General features: G+C 44.7%; 1 protein-coding gene across 9 annotated transcripts in view; it reads left to right on the top strand.

The window, feature by feature from the left end:
• The window catches only part of CADPS (calcium dependent secretion activator), a 227,458-nt gene that overhangs the window by 122,847 nt on the left and 86,926 nt on the right, over window positions 1-17,685 (top strand). For 7 of the 9 annotated variants that reach the window (XM_075714587.1, XM_075714586.1, XM_075714582.1 and 4 more), the window contains exons 10-12: window positions 4,708-4,816; window positions 5,935-6,147; window positions 17,101-17,237. In XM_075714587.1, the coding sequence (XP_075570702.1) occupies window positions 4,708-4,816; window positions 5,935-6,147; window positions 17,101-17,237 (459 nt within the window). Of the gene's footprint in view, window positions 1-4,707; window positions 4,817-5,934; window positions 6,148-10,043; window positions 10,056-17,100; window positions 17,238-17,685 lie in introns of all 9 variants that reach the window. The other 2 variants (XM_075714580.1, XM_075714588.1) reach the window with 2 other exon arrangements.

Genomic DNA, 17,685 nt, shown 5'->3' with positions numbered 1-17,685 from the left:
TTACATGGCAGAGACTCGTTACTTGCCTAATTTTAAATCCTGAGATATGCAGCGTGAAAGTGATGGCAGAATATGGCCCTGAGCTTGGATGGAAGTGGTCCGCAGCATCACAAGTGAGGAAAATGCTTCGTAAAGGCAACAGTAACGCCAGTGGCAGTGGTAAGCAAAAGCAAGGGAGCGATTTAGGGCAAAGTTCTCCGTGACTGGTTAGGAAAGAAAATGTACATCCATCACAGATGTTATAAGTGTTTCCGAAGTTGCTATATCAGCTGCCTGAGCACAGCTTACAAATTTCAGCCAGTTTGCCAGTTAGACCCTTGATCATGCAAAAGCTGGGATTTTTGATAGCTGACAGAGCTTGTATTAATTCTTTGCGAGGTCTAATGTGCTGTACTGGCAACAACACTATTGTTGGTTCTGGTGGGTTTGCTGGCTTTGTGGTAGGAAATTTCTTATAATGATTCTTCAGAGCAAGTGAATTAATTACATTGAGATTTCAGACTGAATCTGTTCTTCTCTGGTCGTAACCCTGTTTCTGTGCTCTGGCAGCATATGCGAACTAACACTCCATGGTACCTGGATGACATGTCTGCTGAATAGCTTGAAGCAGTTTTCAGCTGATTGTGTCTGATGGTGTTTGCAGAATGTTGTTGGAAGCAGATCAACTCTCTGCAGATTAAAACCAGTTGCAGTCTCTACGCCTGGATCTATTGTTCTAGTGACAGACTCCTTGAACTCATTATAATTTAGACTAACAGTGACAGTTCCTGCTTGTAGCAAAACCCAGCTGACTTGGGATAAAATGGAATTAAGTAAGTGTTCAGTAACTCCGAATAACCAACAGAATTTTAAAATAACTCAGCAAAATTGCAGTGTACTACACCAGCAGTCCTGGACTGTGGTCCTCAAGTCAAGGTAAATGACCTGTAGCTGGTCCCCATAATCATACTAAATCATGTTTTCAATTAGACCATCGCTGAGAACTGGGCATAGGTGGTGATTCTTGAGAAACCTTGAGTGTTGATGATAAATACAAGATGTTAGGGAACTGCTGGTTAAACAGATGCCACAGCTCGTTACACCTGGCTATGGTAGGTCCTGCATGTCCTGTCCATATTCACGTCAGATGGCTTCCCATCATGCAGCCCTGCCCGAAGAGACCACGCACACCTCCTGCTTGAAGGAAGAAGTTAGGACAACTGCTGGGTGCAGTTGTTTAGGGCTGAATGGACGTGCTGAGATGTGAAAACTGTTGTTTTTACATTTGTTTCTTTAAGCTAGATCATTTCCTCTGCTCATTTGTGTCAGGAAAGGTCTTGGGAGGCAACGTACAGCTGCAACCAGAGGACAAGAGTCTCCCATCAAAGTGGAAAGCTGTATTGCAGCTGGCAGTATCTTAGCACGGTTTCTCTCCCTTGGGACAAAATGCATGCTGTTAATCTAGGAAAGGTCCATTTAAGGATTTAACCCGAGTGGGGCGGTGTTATGTCAACAGTGAGAAAGGGGGAGGCGGATGACTGAGCTCGGAGTGTGATGGACGACAATTAACAGGTTTGAGCAGGATCCTGGGGAAAGTGGTGCTCGCTAGAGCAGGAGTCTCTGATGGAAAAACGAGGACGAAGTCAGGACTGGTTAATACATATCTACTGTATTTATTAATCAGTCGGATTATATAGCTGGTGACAGAATATGGTCGAGTGCCAAGAAAGTCAGATCTAATTTAGCAGCCTGGGAACAGTGAACTTTGGCATTTGTCTCCCGCTGTCTGCTTCCCCTTTCCTGAATGTCTTTGTCTTTTACTCTTTTTTCCCACTTTCTTTTCCTTCTGTTCTTTTGTCTCAAATTATTTCTCAAAGCGTTTTCCCTTTTTTTTGTAATGAACCAGCCAGGGCAGCCTTGGATTATTTCCCTTCTTTTAGTTTTGCTCAGTTCAGCTTCCTTAGATGCTCCTTTCCTGGCCCTCATCGAGTCCCTGGATGAAATCCCAGCTGCTTTGAGAGTTTGTCCCTCACTGGGCAGAGATTTCTCCTCTGTCTTCCTTCAGTTTCCTCTCTGTATCTGTGTTTTTTCCAATTACTCAAAGCATTCATCTTGCCCATCCCATCTGCTCGCTCGCTCTCATACTCAGCTATGGTTCGGTGTGAACTCAGCAGGCTGTAAGATTAATTTCTGCTATTAACTGTTTCACTTGTCTGGCCACTTCTAAGCTTCCACAGAAAGCAGGCTCTGCAAAGCACAGTATTTTAGAGGACTGATGAAAGGCAAGCTGCAATCTCCACTTGACCCTACAGTGCTGTTCAGCAGCGAAGCATGATCGTGACATACTGAGCTTTCTAGAATCTTGTTTTGTCAGATTTTGCTTTACCACTGCTCATAAATGGAAGGAGCCACATTGCACTGGTAACCAGGGCATCAGCTTCTTTCTGACCCCAAGCAGTAAATGCTTTAGGCATAGGACAGACAGGCTGGTATGCCAGTCCTTGAAGTCAGTAGCTCGAGTTGTTTAAGTGTAGGCACTCTGCATGGCACCATTGGCACCTTTTCCAGAGGCCATCGATAGCTGTCTCCTCCTTCCAGCCTCATCCCAGCCTGCCTCCTGCCAGCAGGCTCTTGGTCGATCCTGAGCTTGGGCTTCGCACTTGAGCTGTGTGAGTAGAGAAGCAGGACGTGAACCCAGATGAGCCCTGGCTCATCGCATGTTGTAGACCCACCTGTAGGTTTCTCTTAGAGGTCTCTTCTAATAATGACGTAGGGCAGCTTCTTCCAAGGAAATCATGTGAATGCTAACAGGAGAGACCAGTTTGCTTTGCCTCTGTCCCAGGATAGCTCCACCAGAGCCTACTGTCTACATCTGTCTTTCTTCTATAACTTTCAACATGAGGAGTATAAGCTCTGAAATGCATGTGTGTGTTTCCATACATTACTGTTGTGTTGGTATGGTTGGCTTATTGATAGGGATGAAGAATATTTTCTGGATCCAAAGATGAGAGGAATTATTTGTACATGAAGAAGAGCCTGACCTCCTGTTCAGGGTCAGAGAAGGAGAAACTGAACTGCTGTATGAATTCTACCTGTTGCTGCAGAGTGTACATGAGAGGAAAAAAGCAGTAGTTGTATTAATGTTTTCAATCAATGTCAGTGTAGGTTAGCACTGACTCATTTCAGGAATTAAATTTATCATGCAGTCCCTGAAGTTCAGGCTGTCTAACACAGAGAAATCAAATCCTCACAGCTCAGATGAAATCTCCAGGATCTCACCATAAATAAAGCACATTCAAGAGTTTCTCCAGGAGGTGGCAGCAATATACTGCAAGTCTAACTGAATGAACACTGCAGGAGTCGTCTGAATATTGTGCTGTGGGGCACTAGGTTATTTTTAGATTTCTTCGTGTTAATCTTTTTCATTTTTGTGTTGCCGGTACGATGGTATGCATTCAAAGTTCATAGCATAGAATATGCACTGGTGTGCTCCTGCTATTGGTCTGTTACTTGTCAATCTTTCGTCAGTGCTGGTAGTTTTAAGGAGGATGCAAGATGCTTAAAGCATCACTTTTAGTCTTACTCCCACAAATGTGTTAATGATAGGGTTTATTCTTAGGTGGCTTTTGGAGCTGTTCCTGGAGGAAGGCACGGTGCAGGCAGAGCTGCTGAGAGCAGGCTGGCAGCTAGCAGAAGCCCGTAGAGGGCAGCAAGATACCGAGTGCCGGCTGGGAGACACTATGCCAATAGACAGGTCCCCTGACTTAAATAAATGACATTTTATTAGCTACAGATGCCACCAAAATAGGTGCTGCATGTGTATGTGTAGCCCAGCGATTTGTCTGGAGTTTGGGAGGCAAAATCCCCCGGCACAGCCGCTCGCCCATCATTCAGGATCTCTCCTGACTTCCAAAAAATGACGAGCATGATCCATTGCCGCTCACCAGAGTTTTAAAGTTTCCTCCAGAGGTCAAGAAAATGTCCAGACTAATAAAATTACGTCAGGCGTCCAGGATGTGACACAACCTTAACAAAGTCATTTGAAATCAGTTGACAGTAAATTTTCCCGTGAGTACCTAGCCTGGGGCACGGAGAATCCTCTCCTCTCCTCTCCTCCCTGGACGAGCTTCTCGCCGACCATCCAGATTGCAGCACGCCGAGTACGCGCAGGGTCTTGATGCGGCCTGATGGCCTCCTAAAGGCGATTCGGGAGCCTGGCAGAGCCCCTGCAGCTGAGTCGGCTTCCGTCAAGAGCTTGACATTGAATGTATCGTGTCATGCAGATGGTACCTCAGAGGAGTGAGAGCTGCCATTTACAGCACTGATGACAACAACTGCCGAGATCAGTGGGACCTTAAGATTGCTTTAATATGACTGGCACCTAGCAATTTAGCTCACATTGTTTGTGACAGGGTGTCACTCTTGCACTTGTCTGGGGATGAATGATAGAGGGTTTTAAAGCACAGAGCTTCCTCTTTTGGAGGAAATTAAACCGCTGTATGTACCGATGCGGAGAATTAGATGCCTGCCGCAGCAGGGTGTGTTAAGAGGGAGCTTTGCAAAAGCCTGGTAAAAAGTTTAGTCTGTCTCGTATGGGCAATGACCGTCAAAATTACCCCACCACCCCCAGTCCCTGTTAACACGCCGTCAGCGTACGGCATTTGTAAGCGCTTTGGATTGCCTTGTCGTGATCACCCGGTGCCATCTTAGCTTTGTGATTTTCTTCAGGTTAGTCAATATACATTTGCTATGTGCAGCTACCGGGAGAAAAAAGCTGAACCTCAAGAGCTGCTGCAGCTCGACGGATACACTGTGGACTACACCGACCCGCAGCCAGGTACGGGGGCCAACAGCTTGCAGCTGGTCCTGGTGCTCGCCACGCTGCGTACGGCTCCCAAACAGGAGTCCTCTCTCTCTCCCCCTGCTTGCAGCTGAACTGTGATCAGCATTATTATAAATATGTGTGTGTTTATACTGATCATTAGCTATGCATGACTTTACTATGAATAGATCTAAGGAATTGAGCTAGGAGTTGCACCAGAGGAGGGAAAGACTCATCTTCTCTGGGGAGCCTAAGTGAATTAGATGCTTAAATCCCAATGAAATTTGATTGTGAACTGAATGCTCAAATCGAGTGATGATCCTAACCTGTGCCTTCAAATCATATTCCCTAAATATAAGGTTAGCAGCTATGCCTGTCTTTATTGTAGAAAATATTTATGGGACCAACCCAGTATTTTTGCCTGCCCCATTTACTCTCTGATAGATGTAAGTGAGTGGAAGGGGCAGGACTAGAAAGCCCCCTGGTACCTGGAGGTACCTGTTGTGTACATGGTGCTGAGACCCTTCTTCAAGGGGAGGAGCACCACATTTCTTTTATTTTGGTGGGGCGACGCGTTGAGCATGGTGATCCTCACCATGCCCTGGATAGCGGTGTCCCCAGAGGAGATGAAGGAAGACACAGTAGGTTGGTTGTCAAGACCTTGATTCCAGTTTAATTCCAATGTTAGGGAGATGGGAAGATGGGTGCCGAATCAGGCCAAAGACAGAAATAAGCACATCACCCAAGCACCTTTTGTGCAGTGTGAGCACTGGTGCACTTGCTCTAATGGGAAACCTCCCACCGCATCCCCTCAAAACTCGTTCTTAATGGGGCTCCAGTGGTGCAACCCACACAGGACCTGCACAGCCAGGGCTGTAGGCGAGAGAAGCAATTAATCCGAGCGTGTTGGGGCACATGTTAGTAATCATGGTGCAGGGTGCTACCTGGGGACCTGGCGGGCTCTCTCGAAGGTGAGTTTGGCACAGGGGTGGGGACTGAGCTCAGCCAGGAGCTGGCGGCAGCGCGAGGCTGGCTGGGGTCACCCAGGGTGCTGGTGGGGTGGGAAGCCAGGGGAGATCTCCTGGCTGGCCTCAAAGTCTGCAAAACTCTGCTGTCGCTTCCTCTCCTGCCAGGTTTGGAGGGCGGCAGAGCATTCTTCAATGCTGTGAAGGAAGGAGACACGGTGATTTTTGCAAGTGACGATGAGCAGGACCGTATCCTGTGGGTCCAAGCCATGTACCGAGCCACCGGCCAGTCTCACAAACCTGTGCCGCCTACCCAAGTGCAAAAGCTAAATGCTAAAGGAGGAAATGTACCCCAGCTAGACGCCCCAATCTCTCAATTTTGTAAGTAAATAAGTTCTCCTACAGAGCAGAAGTCTTTGATGGAAAGATTTTCTGCACTGATGTAAATCAATATTCGCATACATGTTTCTGACTCCAAAATGAAATTTTTTTCATTATCATTAAGCTGCTTTTTACATCAGTGGATCTAGACCCAGTTAACCTGTGTGTTTAGCACAACCAAACCCAAGAAACAAAACTCCTTGGGGAACTTGTCAATGAGTATTTTAAAGTGCAATACTTGATGGAGGAGAGACTGGGATCTGAGAGCCTGAGACCCAGCTTGCTTTCTGCAGACGTGCGTTTTACCCCCACACAATAAACTGCACACCCAGATCAGAGCGATTCATTAGTGCCATTAGCTGTCTATCAAATGCATCACGTGCTCAGAACTACAGGTGCAAATCTTGCAAGTATGAAATGCACACACAAAAAGAGGTCTCCTGTTGAATATTCAACTGTAGGAAAACATATGGTATTTTTAACAGGTTGCTTTGCAGGCCAGTTAGATGTGAATTTAAAGCAATCATCTTTTGAGTCGTAGCTATGCTGCATGTCCTGTGCAGTTATACCCAGTTTGCTTAATTTGAAATTTAGAGCAATTTCTTTTGTCTTGCAAATGTAATTTGATTATAAACCAGACGAATGCCTCCTCGCTCATTTTTCTTGAAGGTCTTGATCACGCGTCTGGAGCCTCTTTGTTATGTAACATACAGCAGTTCTTGCTAGTTTCAGCAAAATTTAAGAATTAGTATCATAAAATACACGTAAAATAAGGAAAAGTGGTAAATATTAGTAAATTCTTCTAATTAAATCAGATTTTAACATTTAAAAAGTCTCTGTAAAGCTGTTATGGAGTATTTTGTTGTAAGGAACTCATAATCTGCCCCTTGCTTATCAGTGTAATTGACTGCCTTTTATATTGGTTTAACTTCTTCATGTCAGTATTTATAGAAAATAACAATGCAAGACATACATCTGTACCATCAGTGTTACAGCTGAAAACCTCTGCTTGCTGCTTTTTTCTTTTCTTTTTTTTTTTTTTCATCCTCCACACGCCTGCATCTTTCAGACTCCCTTCTGCCTTGCATTGCTGCTGCTGTCAGTGAGGACATAGCATGATGCAGCGTGGTAAACCCACAGTCAGTATTTTCATTTCAGTGACCCTCATCCTCTTCATCCCAGTCAGGTCACTGGCTTTTGGGGGTGCAAGGTATAAAGGATTGGGGTCGGGAAGGAAAGACACCTCTCAGAAAGCCAAAATGGGAGGTAGGAATTGGGCTTTTGCAGGTGGGGAGTTTACTGACTGTGATTAGCCTCTAGACCTGGCTGAGTCGTGCTGACCTGAGAGCGCTCCCAGGGGCTGTACGCCCCTCTGCCCAGGTTCTTGGATGTAGCAGGCACAGGTCCTTCTACAGCTGCTTTTTTCCATGCTAAAGGCCTTCCAAGTGTAGCAAGGGAGAGCAGCAGAGGGATGCTGCTTGTGGCTCCCTCTCCTAACAAGCAATGCTGAAGGATGCTCTTGGCTGTGTGGTTGGTGCAAAGAGGATGCACTCCTGCCCATCCCAGCATGACCCTTGCGGATTGGGATGAGGACACTGAGAGAATATCAAACTGGGGAATCACCTTTCCCTCCAGGCTTCTCCCATCCCTTCAGACATCAGGCCTGGAGAATTTTTCTGCTGGGTAAATTCTTGACGTTACGGAGTTTACACTTTGCCAGACCAATATGTGGGGTCAGGTGAAGGCTCCCTTTCCCAGACACGTAATTGCCTGGCAGCAGCTGTAGCAAAATCTGCCAGGAGTTTGGGAAGGGAAAGGGGATGCCCGGGGCTGTGGACCCTCAGGTGTGTTGTCCCCATGCACAGCCGAGCACTGTGTATGTGGGGAGAGCTGAAGCCCCCTGCTAGGTTACTGGGATGGAGAAGGGGCAGCTGGTTTGTCCTAGTCCTTGCCAGGGAGCTGTGAAGCCAGTGACTGAGCCCAGGAGCCCTCTGCATCTAACCACAGCCCAGCACGCCCACCGGAGACTTGTGCTGCTCGTGGTCCTGCAGACCTGTATCAGCCTGACTCTGCTCAAAGCCGTAGAAATGCCACAGGTTTGACCTTGCTTTTTCCATCTCCCTTGCTTGCCCGGAGGCCGGGATCCCTCATCCTCGCTTCTGGTGAAAACATCTGAGATGTCACTCCCTGGTCCCTCCAGGGCGTCTGAGGGGGTCAGGATCTGACCTCAGTTTCTCTCACTTGTTCTCATGCCGATACCGGCTCCAAATTGAGATCATTTGCCTTTTTTTATGCCACCACCCTCTTTCCATCCACAATGTGTTTTCCCCGTAAGCTGGGCGGCCTCAGGCTCCCCTTTTTGCTGCAGGCACTGGAAAGAGGAGGAGGGCAGCACGCCACAGTAGACCTTCACCTCAACAGCGAGGCCTACTCATTTTTCATATTTCAGCGTTTGTACGTGGCAATGCTCGTTGCAAAAGTCATTGGGCGCAGCAGTTAAATAGTCAGAAGCATGAGTGAGTCATGCATGCCACACATGATGGCTTATTGGGAGTCTTAAATGCACGAATACGTATCTCAGTTCCTTCAGTCTTGAAATTCAAACATATCAAGTATTGCATTTTTAAAAGGGTCTTGGTTTGTTATTGGGTTTTTTGGTTTGGGTTTTGGTTTTTTTTTTGCCTGCAGAAAGGTAAGGACTTTTGCGAGACATTTTATTCTTGTACATTTATCTTTATACCTGCCATATTTTTTGTGCTTATTAGAGGATATGGTGAATGAGGATGTGCAGAGAAGTAAATGTTAAGCCATTTGACGAGTAACTTGTTATAGCTTTCTTGTTGTAGCAGTCCGAGATGGCACATGCGCATGCATGCACATGCAGAGAAAATCCAGCCCTCCTGTGATGGAGCTGTCTGTTAAACAGAAACTTAAGAACACGTTTTGCTGTTGGGGAAACTTGGGAGAAATAGTGAATTCATTTGGTTCCCACCTCTTTTGACTTAGTAAATACAAACTTCGAGCAGCACTCAAATTCTCATCTGCAGTTCGATAGCAGTGCTTGACTTGGAAGTAAGCAGACAGCTCCGAACCAGGGTGGAGTTTATTTTATTTGCAATTTAAGTACTGAAAAAAAAAATAGATCCTGCTATTCATTAATTTTTGTATGACTCTACAATTCCTTTTATGTGGGTGAACAATACCTGTTAGAGTGAAAAGTTTTGCTTTTTTTGTTTTGCTACAATTTACAAGAAAAACTCCATTCACGCAAAGCTGTGCTTTTCTCCAATGTTCGCATTATAAAAGAAAAAACCCAAAACTGTTTCTTGTTTACTGTTGAACTCATGCACAGTATTATAGTCAATAATGCTGCCAATACATATTACACCTTTTGGCAATATTTAAGCTTCATAAAAGTGGTCACTTGTCTGAATGCACCAATCTTTGTTCATTCTGTGTTAGTGATGCATCAAACAAAATTCCCAAACATGCTCAACGTTCTTTTTCTTTTTTTGCAACCCTTTTCTTTTTAACATGAAAGATTGGTCCATACTTGTTTTACGTATCACTTGTGGTTATATTTCATTTTTTAATATCTGTTTATATTTAATGACTGTTTATCCCACCATATACAAAGAGTTGGTTGTTTTGAGAATTTGCAATGATTTGTTCCCCCATAGTAAGTAGCAAGGTTTATTGAGCTGCTTAAGAAATTTTCAGCTGTAAGTGGGTTTTTTTTTTTTTGGTTGGTTTGATTTTCTTTAAGTTTCTTTTTCATTCTTTGCTTGAACCCAAATATTTAGCTGCTAGGTTAGGGCTCCTGTCTGCTTTCCTGAGCCTTGTTGCTAGTCTTTATGTTATTCTGGTTTGTTCCTTCTTACCCTGCTAACTTCTAGCTGGACTCAAGGGTAAGTGCTTCCCTGTAGCTAGCACAGCTCAGATAATCAGGCTAGATTATCTGACATATGCAATGTGCTTTTTTTTCTCTTAAATCTTTCTCATGTTTAGATTTTGTAGTACAAACTTTCCATGTTATTTTCCTGAATTGAGGTTTGAAATGTAAGTTTCCATACTGAAATTAGGATGCATGTGATGTTTGCATAATTGCCTTCTCTCCCTGGCTTTCACATTGGCATCAAGTGATCCTTTTAGTAAAGCCAATCATTAACATTTCTATTTTTCATTCCAAGATGTAAATATTAATTAACATCACAATAAAACTGTAAATAATACCTTCTTTTGTTTCATGGAATTTACATCTAGTTGACTGCTTCCTGCCTGAAAACAGATCATTTTGCACTCTGACAATATCCTTTCTCTCCGTGCCGATGATTAGCTTGGTGCAGCGCACCAGCGTGCGGGGCTAACCGTGGACACCTCAAAGCGTAGAAAGGTAGGGCAGGAGACCCCGAGAGGCCCAGTCGAGGTGCAGAACTCCACAGGAGCCCCCCAAAAAATCCCTCTGCACATGCCTTGTGAAAACAAGCCTGAGTCATCGAGGTTTGGTAGTTCCCTCTCCCGTAAACTCGGTAGGGGATGATTTTGGCAGCACGCGGCAGCTCTCTGGGACACCCCGGGTTTGGAGATGCTGACCCACTCCGACTTAAATACGTTAGTCACGGAGGGGTGCTGCTGTTCCCCCAAATTACCCTAAATTAATGTTTTAGCGTGGGTCTCAATCACCAATCAAAGCAATGCTTGCCAAAGAAAAAAGCCAGGGGAATTATTATTTTGCCTTTTCCTACTGGAATACCTACTTTGAAAAAGATACAAGCACAAACTTGTGCTGTAAAAGAGCTTCTCCTTAGTCTTTGTTCAGTCTTAACTACAGCCCGTACAAATCCTTTATTGGTGTTAAAAGCTGCTTCTCTAATACCTGGTGAGTGCCTGCTTTCCATAGGAGGGAGTAGCATCAGTGGGTCATGAGAGCTGGCAAATATGTATCCAGAGTACCTGAATGCAATTGTGAGAAGGAACAGGCGGTGTCATCCCTCCTGGCCATCAAACAAGACTCCTTTTTTTCTTCTTCCTCCTTTTGTTTCTTTTTTCTTCTTTTTTTTTTTCTGTGTGTGAGTATGTGCGTGTGCGTATAAATATACCCCTGGGTAGCAGGCAGAATTCCTTCTCAGCAGACACTTCCTTTTTTCTTTCTTTTTTTTGTTTTCTAACTGTTTGGATTTCCAAAGAGGATTCCTATCAGACATTACCGCAAAAAAAAAAAAAAAAAAAGTTTAATTTGATGGAAATACAGATTTTTGCCACTTTGAAAGAAAGAAAGAAAGAGTGAATGAATGAATGAACTTGGGTCTGGCAACATTACATGTATTTGCACTACAATGCATTGCTATCCTATTAGATTATTAGTTTTGTGCTTTAATTGCTTTATTATTTTTAGATAGTTAGAGATATCATGAGAACGCTGCTGTGTCTTCTGTATTGTCAACTTGCAGATGCTTCATTGCAGGAATGCAGAATTAAAATGTTAATTCCGTTCTCACATAACTTGCATGAATTTAAAACTAGCCTGTAAATCACTTCTACATGCTTTAAGAAGCATGGAACTCTAACTTATGAAATACAAATTCACAGGTTTCTGCAGTCATCCAATTCAAAATATTTTTAAATAGTCACAGAAATTGTGAAACAATGTTTTATGTTATAAATAGCTGTTCTAAAACTGTGTTTTTAACTTGCCACACAAGGAATTATGTAAGTGCATACTACAAATTCTTACTCATTTAGCTACCAAACGTTAGATAACTTAGGTTTCAATTCAGTGCCTAGTGTGTCTGGTGATTTACAGGAACATTCGTAATCGTTTATTAAAATTGTAACTCAAGCTGAAAAGAATTTGTTTGCAGCAGGGGAAAAGCCATAAAACACAGGAATAAACAGCCAATTAAATTTAAAGCTATCTTCTAACGTGGAATAATATGAAGAAAAAAAAAAAAAAAAGAGCTCTTAGATCCCCAGCTGAGAGGCGAGTTGAGCCTGCTGCAGCGGCCGCAGCTCGTAGCGGGGAGGAGGCTCGCAGAGCCCCGGACACGCGCACACACATCACTTTTCGGAGGTGGCAATGCCGTAGCGCACGGCGAGGAGGGGGCTTGGTAAGACACCAGCCGGCACTGCCAGCAGCTCGCTCGCAACCAACAGCCCGGCACGTTAAGTCCCATTACGCCTCTTTTTTCCCCCGCTCCGGAGCACCGGTATTTGCTAGTAAAGCCTCTCGCTCCACACGGCCGAACAAAACGAGGTTTCCAGGCGCTTGCCCTGGGTATTTGTTTAGGGAGCCGCAGCCCGAGCGTGCCCGTATGCTCCGCTTAAGCGGCGAGAGCAGGAGGGGACCCCGCCGCCCCTCGGAGCACGCAGCCGAGGTCGCGGCGGGCACGCCGTCGCCCGTCCGCCGCCGTGCATTGCCGGCGAGCACCGCGCAGGCTGGAAAACTTCTCCCGCTTTGCCTGGCCAGGCCAGCGAAGAGTTTTCTAGAAATATCTGTAAATGAGTAGCTGCCATCAATCATTGTCATTCCTTTATTTCATGTCTCCTGATGAGGTTGACTAGTGTCATTGTTTGTTACTGTCCAAACCACATCTTCATTCTTGTAATGTCAAGCAGATATGACAAGCACACATTTTCCAGATGAGTAAGATACAAAGTCACCTTTTAATTTACAGTTGTTTGGGTTTTTTTGTTTGTTGGTTTTGTTTTGGTTTTTTTTAATAAGCAAACGTGTCGTAAAATTTACTGGATGTTCGGTTGCCTTTGGTACTGAAACAAAGTCACTCATTAACGAAAAGAAATAGATCTGGAGTAAGAAATTCTTACAATAAAATGGCTACCTAAAGCCTTTTATAACAAGAATTCTTTTATGGAGCTTGTCCCCCGCTATTAACTTCACCGCTCTCAGAGCAAAATCTGCCAAAATTATTGCTGGAGCAAAATAAATGCAGAGGGCAGGGAAATGCATTTTAAGAAAAAGAATGAGAGATTTGACTGTTTTGTCTCTTCCTTTTAAAACAACAGTTAGATAAAGAGAAATACAGCCCTCAGAGGACCAAATGGTGGGACAGTCCTTTGGTTTTCATTATTGTTGTTGTTGTTGTTGTTGAAATCTTTGTGTTCCTGACACCGGCAGCTTTTTAAGGCTCTGATTTCAAACACTTGCTGGGAGTGTGCGTGTGACGGGGGGCTAGTTAATGGCGTCAGTATGAAATGCAAACTGGACAAAAATGAACAAACCAAACCCGGCAGTATTAAAAAAAGACCGTAGGGTAGGTGACCAAGTGTAATATAAAAGGCCAGAGTCTGCAGTTTTCCAGAAGAAAGGTTCGTGGAGTCTGTGCTGCCAATTTATCTCCGCTGGCAGCCTCCCTTCCGAGACCACCATCGAACACCTTTCAGCTGCAGTTGTGTGCAGCTTGTCTAAATATGTAAGATAACTTTTGTGGGCCCGCAGCAGCATTTTGGCTGGGGCCCCGAACAAAGAAGCACCAGCGAGCTTGGCACGGCACCTTGGGAAGGGATTGTAAATTACTGGAGCATCATATAACTTTCTTTCTTTGGTTTCTCCTTTCTTTTTAGCTAGAATAACAGAACAGGGTCAAAAAAGCAACCGTATTTGACTGAAACAATTAATTTAAAGTACTTGCAAATTAGCTGTACAGTAGTTTGGGTGTGAATATTAGCCATTCTCATTTTGTACGTTGTTTAAAACCTCATTCAAACTGTACAAGCCATTTTGAAAGAGGATGGATTATATATAAAACTTATATCATGTGCAGATGTTGGCATTATTTTAAATCACACAGATCAGCTGTCTTGAGCAGAGGGCCAATATATTTAGATCTGTCCTATTCTTTTTGTATTGCCTAGGAAGTTTAATGCTTTGGGTATACTTTGACTGCTAAATTTCATTTCTAAAAGCAAGTCCATTGGAAAAATCAAAATGCGAAAATAAATTGCAAGTTGCATTGCATGTTTATTTTCTAACAATTAATTAGGGGAAGGTGAGTTTAGTGTAGGATTGACCTTTTTAAGCTGCTCCTAGTCGTTCTTAAGAATTTTAAGCGACTGGCACAGAGCAGATATTCCATTTAAGGGAAACACGTATGTGTATTACCATTCTCCAAAGACATCTCCAGTTCAAAGCACGCCAGCTTTATCCCCTGGGTGGGCGGTGCGCGCCCGCCCAGCCCCGCAGCTCTGCCGATGCAGAATGAGCCGATCACGCCAGAGCTGCGGTGCTGGGCGGCTGCACGGAGAGCTGCGCCTGGTCATCTTCCTTCCCACCGCAGAGAACCACATTTTAAACCACCGACCGAGCAGAAGGCATGCGGCTCATACTTTTTCGATCCCTCGAGCTCATGCGGTGCCATGTCTGATGCCTCTCGCTTCGGGTGGTTGTTCTGAGATGGTGAGATTGGGGACAAATGGGCTTTCGAGCAGGCACCCGGCGGGATGCTCAGTAAGGTGTTGCTTCGCAGTGATTAATGAAAGTAAAATTGGCCCTGACCACGGACAGTCGTGAAGGCCATTTAAGCGCCGTGTCACTTCTCAGCGCTTGGCAGGGAACTGTGCCCTTGCCGTGGGCAGGGAGATCTTAAAAAGCCCAGGACAGACGCCCAGCTCCGCTGTAACCAGCAGAGCCTCAGCTGGCTCGCACCCACCAAAGCTCTGCTCTGCGTCCACCTTGTTCAGAGAACGTAAAGTGGGGCAAAGCTTATTAGTTGGGAGTGGAAAATGCTCATTTCAAACATGCTTTCTAGCACATCTGCTCAAAAAAGTTCACCAGCTAAAGGGCTAGAGGACTCTTCAGATTTCCAGCTGATTTACTCAGCTCTCAGAGCCTCGTTGGCTGAGCAGGAGGATTGACAGTGTATCAGGGCTCCTAATTGAAAAGTAATAAAATCTCTGAGCGACGCTGGCAAATGAAGGCCTCCAGCCAATTTGTCAGCTTGCAGTCAACTCAGAGGAGCTGGGCAGAGCAGCAAGCCATTAAAAATAGTCTGATAATATCTGTTAAAACATTTTGCGGGCGCTGGGGATGGAATCGAAAAGAGCGTAGACGACCTCTTTGGGAGGGAACTCAATCAAATCGATCTTGGCCCAGAGGGACAGACGCTGGGGCAGAAAGCTGTCAAAACAGACAGGAGCCGGCCCGTGCCGTGAGCCCCAGGGCCGGGTGGGCTTCGCACCCCTCGCCCAGGGACGCTGGAGAGGTGCCGTGGAGGTGATGCGCTCGTCGGGGAGGTTGCCCCTGTCCCCCGAGCCAGCGCCGGCGGCCGCTGCTTCTGTCCCCGGGCTGAACGCGCGGAGCTGCTGGCGGAGGCGGAGCGGGGATTTGGGACCGGGGTGGGGAGGCAGCAGGACCCAGTGCACGGCGTGGAACAGCGGAGCGGACCCTCAAAAATCAACCAGCTGAAGGAAAAAAAATCAGTGTTTATTCAGCAGGGTTTTAATGAGGAAAATTGCCAGCTACTGCTGAATTAAGTATTGCTAGCGGCTAATTGAAATGTTACAGGTTTTAATTTGTCTGATTTCTTTCCAGTGGGTGATGTTATTTGTATAGTTCATACATAGCTAACGACAGACTATACAGAAAATGTAAAGATTGCTTCCAGTGATCAGTAATATCTGAGAGCACAGACATGAACAAGGTATTTAGGGAGACATGCCATCCTTCACAGCTTAATATTAAATAGTAAAACGTATGTAAAAGAACACTATCTCTTTATCGTTTAAAGCTCCTTTTATTCTTTTTTTTTTTTTTTTCTTAATTAAGGATTTTTGTTTCTTCTGGTAAAGAGGGATTTTGTTTCAAAACAAATACAGTTACCATATACTACTATTGCGGAAAACTGCATTTTTTGTGTCCTTTCAGCTACATTGTTTCAAGGCCACCCAGTTCCCCTAGGAGGCTATAAACAGGGGAAGGATTTAAATCCTATTCTCTTTGTTGAGGATTTGGCAAGAACCCATATAGTAGGAAGCTGAGCACGGACAAAACCAAGTGAAAGGTGTCCTTTAATTCCCCGGCCGCTGGTAGAACAAAGCCTGCTCCCAGCGGGGTCCCGGCTGGCCGCACCCAGGCCGGCTTGGCGGCTTCATTTTAACTGCTGAATTTGGTGTATTTTTAGTTAACCGTGTTGAGATTAATTAATTAGCCCCTGGGAGTTAGTGCCCGTAAGCGTCACCCAAAGCAGAGAAGTGTGAATATGTTGAGGCTGTTAATTCACCCAAAAATGGCACTTTGTAATCCAGGCAGGGGAAATTCAGCCCCTCCGTTGGGATGACTGGCAGCTCCGGTGCACTGTCGGGTTACTGCCTCAGTGACAACAAACTACGTATCAATTTAACTTCTTAGCAATGCTTAAAAGAGCATCTTTTTATTTCGGTGAGGTAGCATTTGAAGTTGCCATTAGGAAAAAAATTGCCGCGGGGAGACAAACATTGGCATTTGGATAAAGAGCAACATAACTGGTTTGATACCTAGAAAACCTAGTGCATGTAGAGAAAAATGCTACAGCTGTAACTTCATTAGAATGGCAGAATCTATTATAATTAACCGCAACTAACTAAATAGGAGCTAATTTACTTATGTGAGCCAAAATTCTGTTAACTCGTAGTGTATTGTAAGATACAGAGTTAGCTCTTGGGTTTGTGTTCTGGTTTTAAGTACAGAATAAATGCACTATAATGAGCAGTTGACAAGATGTTAATTCTAAAATCTTTTGCCTAAATGCAATAAGATAGTCCGTAACTGATGCAAGTTGACAATGGGAGGTGAAAAGTGTACTGTGTAGCCTGCAAAGAGAAAAGTTAATGGCAATGTAGGGAAGAGGAGATACTTAGCTTTCATGCTTCATACTGTATATTTTTTTCTGTTGTATTTGTCAACTAAAATGTCTTATATCTCTCTAAATGGTGTCTTTCTCTATATGTATAAATGAACAGATGCAGATAGAGCTCAAAAGCATGGCATGGATGAATTTATCTCTTCCAATCCCTGTAACTTTGACCACGCTTCACTCTTTGAGATGGTTCAGCGCCTCACTTTGGACCACAGACTTAATGATTCCTATTCTTGTCTGGCAAGTATATTCTTTGGTCTCTAGTGATATAAACTTCAAGCAGCAAAGTCAAAGCTAGTGCGAGTGGGGGCTAATCCCCCTGTTGCTGGAAGATTGCCTTCTGTTTACACCAGGTTTGAATTTGGCCCAGAGGTATTTTCTTTTGAGAGGCTACCTGCAGTGAACTGACTGCTGTTCTTCTCCAGTTGCACTGTCTTTACCATTTCTGTTTGCAATGCTTAAAATGTTTCTTCCTGCAAAGACAAACACCAGTGTGGGGATGTGAAGTAGAGAGCAGTGTTTTGCAGCCTCCCGACTGCCTTCCAGAGCCTTCTGGATGAAAGAACAGGGGAAAGATGACGGTCTGGTACCACCTCCCATGTCAATGGAGTCCCACCAGGAATAACTGTGGCCCAGCTTTGTGTCTCTTTATGAGCAGGGATCCCAAGCAGGTAACAGATGGGACTAG

The sequence above is a fragment of the Pelecanus crispus genome, chromosome 7 (genome assembly GCF_030463565.1).
Source record: "Pelecanus crispus isolate bPelCri1 chromosome 7, bPelCri1.pri, whole genome shotgun sequence".
Taxonomy (NCBI): Eukaryota; Metazoa; Chordata; class Aves; order Pelecaniformes; family Pelecanidae; genus Pelecanus; species Pelecanus crispus.
This window is presented reverse-complemented; position numbering and strand designations above follow the sequence as displayed.